We start from the raw sequence: 13,191 nt of genomic DNA on the forward strand, positions 1-13,191 counted from the left end.
TTAGATACCAATCAATCTCCTCCTTAAATGTCCCCAATGATCAGGCCTCCACAGCTGTATGTGGCAAAGAATTCCATAAATTCACTACCCTCTGGCTAAGGAAATTTCTCCTCATTTCTGTTTCAAACCGGTACCCTCTAATTCTAAGACTGTGCCCTCTAGTCCTGGACTCACCCACCAAGGGAAACAGCTTAGCCACATCTACTCTGTCCAGTCCTTTCAACATTCTAAATGCTTCTATGACGTCCCCTCTCATTCTTCTGTACTCTAGTGAGTACAGTCCAAGAGCTGACAAACACTCATCATATCACTGACTTAGATGACGTGAAATTTGTTGTTTTGCGGCAGCAGTACAGTGCAAAGATGTAAAATTACTATAAATTACAAAAATAAATAAATAGTGCAAAAAAAAAGGAATAACGAGGTACTGTTCATGGGTTCATGGACTGTTCAGAAATCTGATGGTGGAGGGGAAGAAGCTGTTTCTGAATCGTTGAGTTTGGATCTTTAGGCTCCTGTTGGTAGTCACGAGAAGAGGGCACGTCCCGGATGGTGAGGGTCCTTAGTGATGGATGGAATTAATATGGAACTAATGAGATCTCAGTCATACTTTGCAAGTGGAGTACATCTTAGTTTTATCCTTCAAATGTCTGGAAAGATTTTGTCTTCTTACAGAACAAGATCAAGAAAAATCACATAGCCAAAAATAATCAGATATTTGAGCATTTAGGATTAAATAAGATTATTTTGGCTTCTGTCATCTGTCTGAGCCAGCTATTTTATTGCTTGCACTCCGATTGTGGACCAAGGTGTTGGTGAAATGTTACAGAGGGCAGTAAATAGGTATTGTCAGCCTCCTGAGCTGGTTAATGAAAGGCAATTGTGCTCCATCCGATAAACTGCTGATACTCTGTTTTGCTGAATTCAGCCTTGGGAGTTTAATGCTCTTTCAGCAGCAGAGATTTACCCAAGCATTTAAATAAATATATTAAAGCATCTCAGTTCACAAATGGACACACTGACATATATCAGAGTGAGCACACTGACATTAATGGGAACCAGCCACACTCCCAAGGACATCACTAGAGCGTGTCGGCTTGACTGTTTACCCAGCCGACCTGATTACTTGCAGACTCAATGGAGGCTTGCAAAATTCACTGTGAAAAATAATAAAAAAAATAAGGAAATAAAAACATGTGACTGGGACTCAGTATTCCTAAAATTCCTAAAAGATGCCCCGCTCTGTCATGATGCAAACAATTGAGTATAACTGGTCTACATTTTTGGGAGCTTAGAGTTGGGGGAATAGTTTCAGCAGTGTTGAGGATTGAGATGAAGAGAAATGTCTTCATTCAGAGGAACTTATCCAGGATGTCTGCGTATCTTAGGTTACTGAGAATAATCAAGAGTCAGGTTGATAGATTCTAAGACAAAGAACCTGGCGGAGAGTGTTTCCTTCTTTTTGCTTTTTGAAGAAAGGAACACTGCTGACCTTCACTCTGTCGCACTGGACACCATCACCTGGCTCCAAGAACTGGACGTCAATACTTAAAGTTACTGAAATCATTTAATAAGGACAACAAATTTGGATTTGCAATGACAACATATAAATCACAATGCCTGCAATGCTGTGTCTCTCATAAACATAGAACGAAAAAAGAGCCAGGCAAAGTCAAATCTTCAAGTGGCAACAACTGAATAACATTTTAGGGAAAACAAGGCTATTAAATCTCAGAACTAATTGCCAAGATCTAGGTCCAACACCTGGGCGTTCTTCCTTGCAAGTGACTGATCCCAGGCACGAGGAGCTGGTGAGGCAGATGGTGTGGGCCAAGCGCTTTCATCAAAAAAGATAGGAATTGGAGTGAACTACATTCCTGATACGTTTTCACGCAATCCGTTTTCTGGCTTGTTGTAAGAGGTCAAGGAACACAACATCATCCTGACTCTTTTTATGACATGGAATTCAATGATAATAACAATAAAGCAGTCTTATGGAAACTGAGGCTTTTGAGGCTATCACACAGTGAGGCTATCACACTGCTCAAAGTGAATGGAAGAGTGACTAAGAGAGGTGACTAGTTGGTTGGTACTAAGGAATACTACCACTATCTATCTCTCGTATGTGATATCAAGAGAGTATTCACAAAGAATGCTCAAATGGGGAAACTTACCCACTGTGACCTCAGCTGCTGCCATTTCTTCATCACTGGTGTGGATCGTTATCCCTGATTTTGGGATGAAGTGAGGAACGTCGACAGACAGAAGGATCTGCTGGATTGCAGCTCTGTCCTTGGACCCTTTTATGGAATAGTTTTCTGCAAACAGGTTTGCTGCTGCCACAATGTAGTCCATATGAAGGAGCTATTATAAAAGGGAAAAGAACGTCAGCTAATGTAACAGCAATGCAGTTCAATAAAAGATAAACACTGTATGGAAGACTAACTAGAACAGAGGTACAATTTCACTAAAGGAACAGGACGCAGACATTTAACTGGACTCATCCAGATGAAGGGTCTTGGCCAGAAATGTCGACTGACCATTTCCTGCCTGACCCACTGAGTTCCTTCTGCGCATTTTGTGTTGAGCCAGTTAACTTTTTGAGCTTGTCCTGTGGTTCAAAGAAAATTTGGTTGATCTGGGACCTAACTGCGTGTACCCACCTTCGATCCCATCCGTAGTGCCTTTGATTAACAGAAACACATCTGTCCAGCTGTTGTTTATGGAAGAAAATCTATATCATCCTTTGTACGTAGAAGTGCATTCTAACTTCATGCTGAAAGGCCTGCCTCTCACTTCTAACCCGTTTAATACCTCGCTGATCAATTATCTCTATCACTGGCATCTGTACTAATATCTTCTTTGTGTCAAAATCTGGTTGCAACACTACTGTGAAGTGCCTTTGGGGTACTTTAGCATGCTAAAGGTGCTTTGTAAATGCAAATAATTATTGCTGGATGTAGAAAAAAACAGTAAACTTAAGATCAATGATAACCAGAGAATGCCAACAAATCATATGGAGACATTGTTTTTATTGAAGGTGAGGGAAGACTCTGAGAGTCACTGTTTTGCGCTCCATGTTTTCCATGCAGAATATCTCCAACCCGACACAGAATGTGTAAATGAGTAGTATTACCATAAAAAATACCGTACAAAGTCTATCCACCTGTGTAGTCACTTTCAAGGAGCTATGAACTTGCACTCCAAGGTCTCTCTGTACATCAATGCTCCTGAGATCCCTGCTATCTCCTCTCTATATCCTACCAGAACTTGACCTACTGAAGTGCATTATCTCACACTTGGTTGGATTAAATTCCATCTGCCACCGCTCCACCCAACTTTCCAGCTGATCTATGTCCCAGTGTATCCTTAAATCACCTTCTTCACTATCTACAATTCCACCAAAATCCATGAAGAATCCTTCTGGAAACTGAGATGCAGTGTTTGTTCACATCTTGTTAACTTGAACCAGGGAATTGAAAACACTGAAAATAAGAACGATGTAGGCATTATCACAGAGAGCTATACTTCAAAGCAAGTGAATGTGGCAGGAAAATCTGACTGAATGAATATAAATGAATCATAGAAACTAATTACATAGCTCCCACACTGGTGAATTCTAGTAACAAAACGCAGAACCAGTCTATCCAGAATGAATGATGAAATCCTGGAATACAGGGTTTGGGATGTAATAATTTAACAGAAAACACATCTGCTCCGTAAAAAACATTTTAAAAAGGACACTGCTCACGTAGCCTATTGTAACTATTGTGACAGGAGGAGCTCAAAGGATAGCAATCCCCACCCGCCCCTTCAGTAATGCTTGCTTGCTTCAGACTACTCACTGCACCATTTCACTGTGTGTAAAGCCCGATGAGACACTATATAAATGCAAGAGAAATTGTAGCTATTGGGCAGCATTCCACTCAGTGTGTTTAGATTACATCTTTGGGGTGAGGTTCTGGACTAGGGGAATAAGAATTTTGGAGACTGGGCAGTCAAGTGGAGTTGAAATCAAAGATCAGACCAGATTAGATGTGATTATTTAAGAGGGAGATATGTAGGAACTTCCTGCAGAGGGTGATGAATCTCAGGAGGGTTGCAGAGGCCTGATCATTGGGGGTATTTAAGGATGAAGTGGATACATTTCTGAAAGGTCAGGGAATTGAGGGCTAAGGGGAACTGGGCACAGAAGAGGAGGTGAGGTCATGATCACATTGAATGACAGGGAAGGCTTGAGGAGCTGATTGGCTACTGCTGTCACTTTGTTATTATGTTCATCTGTAATCTTAATGAATAGTAGCATACTCCCCCTGTACAATCGATGTAGATAATTCACTGTAATGAGGTCCAAAGTGGTGGCTGGTTGTTCTCCCCATCCATCCCACTCACCAACAAATAGAAAGGGAATAGATTCACATGGAAACACATTCAATGTTGCCCCATGTGCTAGGCTCAGAGGGCAACAGGTGGGGGCTGTGAACCAAGTGATCTATGCCCCTATCTGTGCCCAGCCTGGTGAGTGAAATGGGAAGTAGAAAAAAAGACTTGCATTTGTATAATGCCTTTCACATCCCCTTCTACTGTCCCTTGTATGCTTTGAAGGTAATGAATTTCTTCTGAAATACTGAAAAAAATAGCAGCCAGTTTATACATAGGAAGCTGCCACAAGCTGCAATCTGATAATGGCTGGATGATGTGTTTCAGTAACGGTCAGTGAGGAGTTGTGATTGGTTAACTCCCCTGCTCATCACAATCTTCCTGACAGAACAAAGAGTACTTTGGTTTAAAAACATCTCATCTGAACGAAAGCACCTCCAACAGTGCAGCATTCCCTCAGTACTACATTAAAGTGTCAGCCAAGGTGTCTGTGCTCACACCTTTGATATTGGGGTTGGTATTGGTTTATTATTGTCACATGCGCCAAAATACAGTGAAAAGCTTTTGTTTGCGTGCCATCCAGACAGATCATGCCAACATAAGTACGTCGAAGTAGTAAAAAGGAAAATGAATGTAGTGTTACAGTTACAGAGAAAGCGCAATGCAGGCAGACGAATAAAGTGTGAGAGCCATGACAAGGTAGATTGGAAGATCAAGAGTTCATCTTCTAGTGTATGAGAGGTCCATTCAAAAGTCTGATAGCAGTGGGATAAGAAGCTGTCTTTGAGTCTGGTAGTACGTGTTCTCAAGCTTTTGTATCTTCTGCCCAATGGTAGAGGGGAGGAGAGAGAAAGACCAAGGTGGAAGGGGTTCTTGATTATGTTGGCTGCTTTCCCAAGCTTTGTACCCATAGCTTCAACATCAGCTTCAAGAAGCAACTCTGGCCTCACCAGAGGTATTACCCTTGCCCCATCCGTCCGGAAGCGTGGCAACACTTGCGGGCTGCCCCCAGAACATTCTATGCAAAGATGCATTTCACTGTATGTTTCAATGTACATATGACTAATAAAGATATCTCATCTCATCTCATCTTCCTTCCCCCACCCTCTGCAACGTAAAACTTTCCCCATCTGCCCACTTCTAATGCAGCCTGAAACTTTAACTCTGCTTTCCTTTCCACAATTACTGTCTGACCTGCTGAGTTCTTCCAGCAATCTTTGTTTTTGTTTCGAATCCACTGCTTTCTTACTCAGAGGCAACATGGCAGTGAGCCATGACTGACATTATTTTCAGGGAGTTCATGCTTAAACATAAAAAGAAATTTGGAATGATTGAGAGTCGCACCGACTTCCCGAAGTGCATTGTAAAATCTATGCAAAAGGAAATTCGATTTCCCTCAAAGTGAGACATGGGTGGAACCTCAATTCAGAACTTACCGAACTGAAGCAGAATGAGGTAACCAGAAAAGGCAAAGGAGAAGTGGATCACTAACCTGTTCCTCAAATCCAACAGTGATATAGAAAGTGAAAGTGGAACAGTCTGAGGCTTCTCCAACTTGGGATGTGACCTAGTTTCTCAAACATGGGTAGGGAAGCCATTTACTCTGTGAACTCCACAATGGCTCTTTAAGGATCTTTCTCAGCAGGACACATGGCAAGCTAAGTTCAGAGGACAGGTTGAGCAAGCTAGGGCTTTTCTCTTTGGAGTGGAGGAGGATGAGAGGTGATTTGATAGAGGTGTATTAGACGATAAGGGGCAGAGTTCGAGTGGACAGTCAGACACTTTTTCTCAGGGTGAAAATGGCTAAAACAAGGGGGCATAATTTTAAGGTGATTGGAGGAAGGTATAAGGGGGATGTCAGAGGTAAGTTTTTTTACACAGAGAGTGGTGGGTGCGTGGAACACACTGCCGGCAGAGGTGATGGAGGCAGATACATTAGGGACATTTAAGAGACTCTTAGATAGACACATGAATGATAGAAAAATAGGGGGCTATGTGGGAGGGAAGGGTTAGATAGATCTTAGAGCAGGATGAAATGTTGGCACAACATTGTAGGCCAAAGGGCCTGTACTGTGCTCTAATGTTCTATGTTTTATGTACTCTGCAAGGATGTGAATGCACTCAATGGAGGTGCACATTAAACAATGCTGTGGAGGGTGAACACCACGCCATCAGGACTTAATTCTCTTGGAAATGTCCATATGGTAAAAACCTTCACCAACACTGGGTGGCAAAGGATGCGAAAGCCCAGAACCCAAGTTTGAAAGGTAGAAGTTTCTAGTTCAACATTACTGGGATGTTTCCAACAACTCTTACTGAGCTGCTGGATTCAATTGAAGAGAAATTTTCCAGAATAGTTTTTCACTTATTGTCCAGGATTAGATGTATGGAAGTGGAAGGCAGTGGGGAGGTGATGGAGGTTGGTTAGGGAGAGAGAGAGTGTTTTGCCACAATGTTCTGCTCATCACCTAAGTGTACCTGGTTCAGTGGTCCATTACCTGGCCGTCATTGTATAGGCTCCTGGAAGGTGCCAAGACTGACAGAACATAGAACTCTACAGCACAGTACAGGCCCTTCGGCCCATGATGTTGTGCCGACATTTTATCTTGCTCTAAGATCTATCTAACCCTTCCCTCCCACATAGCCCCTTATTTTTCTATCATTCATGCGACTATCTAAGAGATATTTATTCTCTTCATCTCTTCTATCTAATCTTCACCAAATGTTTTAACACTGTGAAATGAAATGTCATTCCTAATGCACCTTTCAATGTACCATTAGTTTGGAGCGCTGCACAACATAGGATGTCCAATGTGCTGTGCCAAATCCCAGACCATTTGCACAGGATCATAACATATGGAGGGAGAAATTACAACTGTGTGAGATACTCAAGAAGAAAGTTTAGCATTATCCACTGCTTCACTGTAACACATCCTACGTGTGAAGGGTCTCGACCCGAAATGTCGATTGTTTATTTCCCTCCATAGATGCTGCCTGACCTGCTGAGTTCCTCCAGCACTTTTTGTGTGTGTTGCTCCAGATTCCAGCATCTGCAGAACCTCTTGTGACATCCTATGTCCCTTCAGTCTTGATGGGTACATGATGTCTCAAGATGAATGCATTAAATTCTGCCCTTTCATGACATCCAGAATGCTTTCCAACCAATTGCTGTGCTGTAGGAAATGCAGCAGTCAATTTACAAACAGCAATGTGATAATGACGATACTCATAGGTCCGCTCCAGGTTACAGCAGAGTTCTGTCGCAATAAACTGTCTGTTAACCAAATTCCCACATGGCAGAAGATGCCTGGGGTCCTGTAGCAGCCGGTAAATCCATCCCGCTGGTCTCCCAAATGCTCGCTCATATGTACGGGATGCACATAGGTTGGGCGTTCAAAAGCTGGGGAGTACCTGTAATCTGTTTTTAGTGGTGCCATTGACCAAGTCACCAGAGTGAACATACCTGTTGTTTGAAACAGTATCATGGAAACAGAAATTTACAGTGAAGGAGAAGGCCATTCAGCCTATTACATCCATGCAAGCCCACGTTGCTTAGGTTAACACTTAGCAGTGTGGAGGAACAGAGGGATCTTGGGGTCCATGCAGGTCGATAGGGTTGTTAAGGAGGCATATGGTGTGTTGGCCTTCATTAGTTGGGGTATTGAGTTCAAGAGCCGCGAGGTGATGTTGCAGCTCTATAGAACTCTGGTTAGACCGCACTTGGAGCATTGTGTTCAGTTCTGGTCGCCTCATTACAGGAAGGATGTGGAAGCTTTCGAGAGGGTGCAGAGGAGATTTACCAGGATGCTGCCTGGATTGGAGGGCATGTCTTATGAGGATAGATTGAGTGAGCTAGGGCTTTTCTCTTTGGAGAGAAGGAGGATGAGAGGTGACTTGATAGAGGTGTACAAGATGATAACAGACTTTTTCCTAGGGCAAGAATGGCTAACACGAGGGGACATAATTTTAATGTGATTGGAGGAAGGTATAAGGGGGATGTCAGGGGTAAGTTTTTTTACACAGAGAGTGGTGGGTGCATGGAGTGCACTGCCTGCAGAGGTTGTGGGGGCAGATACATTAGGGGCATTTAAGAGACTCTTAGATAGACACATGAATGATAGAGAAATAGGGGGCTATGTGGGAGGGAAGGGTTAGATAGATCTTAGAGCAGGATAAAATGTCGGCACAACATTGTGGCCCAAAGGGCCTGTGCTGTGCTGTAGTGTTCTATGTTGTAATCTTAATTCCCAACTCCAGGTCTGTGGTCCTGCAGAATATGACACCTCAAATGCTCATCCAGTTACTTTAGCGTGTGTGGTTTTCTGCCTTCACCACCTTCACAGGGAGTTCCAACTTTTCATCACATATCAGATAAAAAAAAGATTTTCCTCATCTCCCCTCAAATCTGTCCACCAGAGTGTGCCGTCTGGGCCTTTGTTAAACATCTAACGTCAGTATCTATGCAATGGAATGTCAGGCTGGCATGTCGGTTCTATAGCAGAAGCCACAACCTTGTGACTCAAAGGTGATACAGCTGCCACTAACACAATGCTTAACAATTAACGAGTTTGTAAAGCAACAATTTACAAAGACAGGAACAAAAAAAACAATGCAAGTTTAGTTAGAAAATAAAACTTTAGTGTGGTAAACCTAAAAGAGAATTAACTATTTTAAGATCAGTGCCGAGACTAGCAAAATATATCAGTTTCCACTGATACTGGACAAGTTACAGCAAGCCTGAACTGAGGGAGTGATCACTTGAAATTTAGAGGAAAACAGAACTGCAATATAGACGGCAATGGGAGGTTCCATTCCAAGGAATTCTGATACCAAGAGTGTATCTGCTGCAAACTGCCTCTCCACCATCTCTCAGCCAAGGCACAATTGCAGTGGCAAAGTGGTTAAGTTATTGGACTTGCATACAGAGGCCTGAGATATTGGTTTGAATCCCATCGTGGCAGCTGTTTAAATTCAAGCTATCAAACAAATTTGGAATGCAAAGTTAGTCTCAGGAATGGTGATGATGAAACCACTGGATTGTTGTTGGAATAATAGGTCACCAATGTTCTCCAGGGTCTCGAACATTAACTCTGTTTCTCTTTCCACAGATGCTGCCTGGCCTGCTGAGTGTTTCCAGAATTTTCTGCTTCTTTTTCTCACTTCCAGCACCTGCATTTTTTTAAAACTTTCATTTATTATGGAATTTGCTGTACTTACCCAGACTGCATCTCCAGACCGACAAATCTGGCTGGCTCTTAACTGCCCTCTGAAATGGCTCAGCAGGTTCGTGGGGCAGTTGGAGAAAGGCATCCTGGGTATCAACATCTCGGAGGATCTATACTGGGTCGAACACGTTGATGCAATCACGGAGAAGGCACGCCAGCGGCTCTACTTCATTAGGAGCTGGAGGAGATTCGGTCTGTCACCAAAGACTCAGGGAGGAGATACAGGAGCCTGAAGACCCACACTCAATGATTCAGAAACAGCTTCTTCCCCTCCGCTGTCAAATTTCTGAATGGTCCATCAACACTACCTCGTTATTCCTTTTTTTTGCACTATTGATTTATTTTTTGTAATTTATAGTAATTTTATGCCTTTGCACTGTACTGCTGTCACAATACAACAAATTTCACTTCATGTAAGTCAGTGATAATAAACCTGATTCTGATTCTATTCCATCCTTTGTCACTCATGAGAATTTCCTGCTGCAATAATTTCCATCAAAGTTGCGATAAAGAGGGAAAATGCTGGATGATTGATAAAGCTAAATGGGCTCTCTGGTGTTGACCATCATTTTAAACGCCTCCCAATATTGGAGTCAGCTGCAGGAGATGGGGAGTACAATGGAAAGCCAGTTCTCCAGAGAGTAAGTTCTACCCCAGCAAGTTCATGAAAGGGCAGGTTAATGTTTCAGGTATAGACCCTTTTGTAGCCTTGGTGAATCATGAATCACGCCTTTTCTCTTTACAGATACTGAGGGATCTCGTGGAACAAGACTGCAGAAAAAGAGGCTCTTCAGCCCACCAGTCCTGCGGCAGACCTTTAAAGGGGCTCTGCCATTAATTACCCTTTTCCCATGTCCACCCACTCAAGTATTTATTTAATTCCCTTTTGGAAGATAGATCTCAGCTAACTTCAAGATCCCTGGAAGTTAGATTCTGGAATTCTAGATCCCAAAATGATGGGTAAAATAAAATTCTCTTCCTGACCTGCTGGCTCACTTTGCGTTTTCTAGTATTCTCCAGATTTCTAGTATCAGTTCATTTTGTTCCATTTCAGCTGCAAATTGTACACAGGACCAATACCCACCCTGTTAATGCTGGCACTGCCTTATATTCTTTGTACATTTCCTATCCTGTTGTGCTGCACATTGAATAGGGGCATTTCCACACTGAATTAAATATCTGTGAAACATCACAATGGGACCGAATAAGACTGCTCTTTATTTCACTGCTCCCCCTTTCATTGAAATCATCCTCGCTGTTCATGCAGTTTCCAAAACAGTTCCAGTTAATTAAACTTGAAAACTGTTTTTGTGGTCACAGACTTCTAACTTGGAAATCTGATACTGAAGGCCTGCATTATTTTAAAAAAAATCACTCCACATCACTTTTGAAGTCCAATATTTTTTCATTCACATTCACGTCTATAAAAACATTTCTTTTTGATTGTGCTGATGAATGGTTTCACAACACCAGCCACAATCTCTGTCCTCTGCCCTGTCTCTACGCCATCACCTGTTCTTACTCTGCCATCTGTTTGGTCCAGGTTTGTAAAAAGAGTGGCATTCTAACTCTCACTATTTTTCTGAGTGGGCAGGCCTGTGGTTTTATCACCTCAGTACATTTCATTGAGCAGGTGTTTGAAGAGACTGCTGAAATAAATCAGAAGTTGAAAAGACTGTCGCTCCTTGTGAAGAATGGGTTTAATTTGCCCAGGTACCATGTTCCAAAATCCTGATCACTTACTAAGTTGCAGGAATATGTATTTCATAGCAGCCAACTAATCAACCAAACAGTGGTTGGGTAAAAGAACAGTGTTCAAAAGGAGGGCTCAGTAACTACATCACTTCCCAGAATATCCATGAATAGGTTGGGACACACGTTCACACTCAAATCAATGTTAAGGCTATAAAATAACTCCTATCGCCTCTTGCCAGGAATTTCAAACGAGTATGAACAGGTATACCTGCATGACTCTGCTGACAGATGCATTCTGGGCAGTGACTCACTCCGTTTTGAGAAAAAGGAGTGTTTTGATTTTGAAACAATACAACATTTCTACCAAGGCTGACTATTGGTTGAGGCACTGGCATTAAATAATTTACACTAACAGCTCTTCCAGTAAGTACATTAGAATCTACTTAACAAAAGTGGAGAATTGCACAGGTACATCTATACATATATATAAAAATACATATTCAGTCCAGCTAATTTCCACCCAATTAACTTGCGCTTAGTCATCATCAGAGTGATGGAGAGTGTCATCGATAGTGCTATCAAGCAATACTTCCTTCCCAGTTCACTGATTCTCAATTTGGGTTCTACCAAGAGCACTTGGCTTCCAAATCTTATTGCAGCCTTGGTCCTAATGTCCATGAAGTAAATTAACAGCAGAGGCGAGTTTGTTCTGACTCTCATAGAACATAGAACATTACAGCACAGTATAGGCCCTTCAGCCCACAATGTTGTGCCGACATTTTATCCTGCTCTAAGATCTATCTAACCCTTCCCTTCCACATAGCTCCCCATTTCTCTATCATTCATGTGTCTATCTAAGAGTCTCTTAAATGTCCCCAGTGTATCTGCTCCCACAACCTCTGCCGGCAGTGCATTCCACGCACCCACCATTCTATGACACCTCCCTTATATCTCCTCCAATCACATTAAAATTATGCCCCCTCGTGTTAGCCATTGTCGCCCTGGGAAAAAGTCTCTGACTGTCCACTCGATCTATGCCTTTTGTCATTTTGTAGACCTCTATCAAGTCACTTCTCATCCTCCTTCTCTCCAAAGAGAAAAGCCCCAGCTCACTCAATCTATCCTCATAAGACATGCCCTCCAATCCAGGCAGCATCCTGGTAAATCTCCTCTGCACCCTCTCGAAAGCTTCCACATCCTTCCTATAATGAGGTGACCAGAACTGAACACAATGCTCCAAGTGTGGTCTAACCAGAGTTCTATAGAGCTGCAACATCACCTCGCGGCTCTTGAACTCAATACCCCAACTAATGAAGGCCAACACACCATACGCCTCCTTAACAACCCTATTGACCTGCGTGGCAACCTTGAGGGATCTATGGACGTGGACCCCAAGATCCCTCTGTTCCTCCACACTGCTAAGAGTCCTGCCATTAATCTTGCATCCTGCCTTCAAATTCGATCTTCTTAACATCAAAGCAGTATGTAATTGAGAATGTCATCAAGGAGCTCTACTAAAAGTGAAATCATTGGGCATCAAAGGAAAGCACTTCAATGGCAGGAGTTATATCGTATACAAAGGAAGATGGTTGTGGCTGTTTGGAGCCAATTATCTTACCCTGGGATATCACTGCTAAGTTTCTCAGGACAATATCCTAGGTCCAACTATCTCCAGCTGCTTTGTCAATAAACTTCCCGCTATTATAAGGTCAGAAGAGGAGATGTGCACTGATGACTGGAGAGTTCAAGTCCATTTGCATCTCCTCAAATAATGAAGCATTCTGTGTCTGAATGCAGTAGGACCGAAACAGCGTTCAGGCCTATGTTGATAAATGGTAAATAATGTTTTATCCACACAAATACCAAGCAAACATTACCTACAACAAGAGAG

General features: G+C 42.5%; 1 protein-coding gene across 3 annotated transcripts in view; it reads right to left on the minus strand.

The window, feature by feature from the left end:
• The window catches only part of LOC127571393 (ubiquitin-like modifier-activating enzyme 1), a 258,873-nt gene that overhangs the window by 117,816 nt on the left and 127,866 nt on the right, over positions 1–13,191 (minus strand). For all 3 annotated transcript variants that reach the window (XM_052017709.1, XM_052017710.1, XM_052017711.1), the window contains exon 19: positions 2,175–2,364. In XM_052017709.1, coding sequence (XP_051873669.1) covers positions 2,175–2,364 — 190 coding nt within the window. The remainder of the gene's footprint in view (positions 1–2,174; positions 2,365–13,191) is intronic.

This window comes from Pristis pectinata, chromosome 6 (genome assembly GCF_009764475.1).
Source record: "Pristis pectinata isolate sPriPec2 chromosome 6, sPriPec2.1.pri, whole genome shotgun sequence".
Classification (NCBI taxonomy): Eukaryota; Metazoa; Chordata; class Chondrichthyes; order Rhinopristiformes; family Pristidae; genus Pristis; species Pristis pectinata.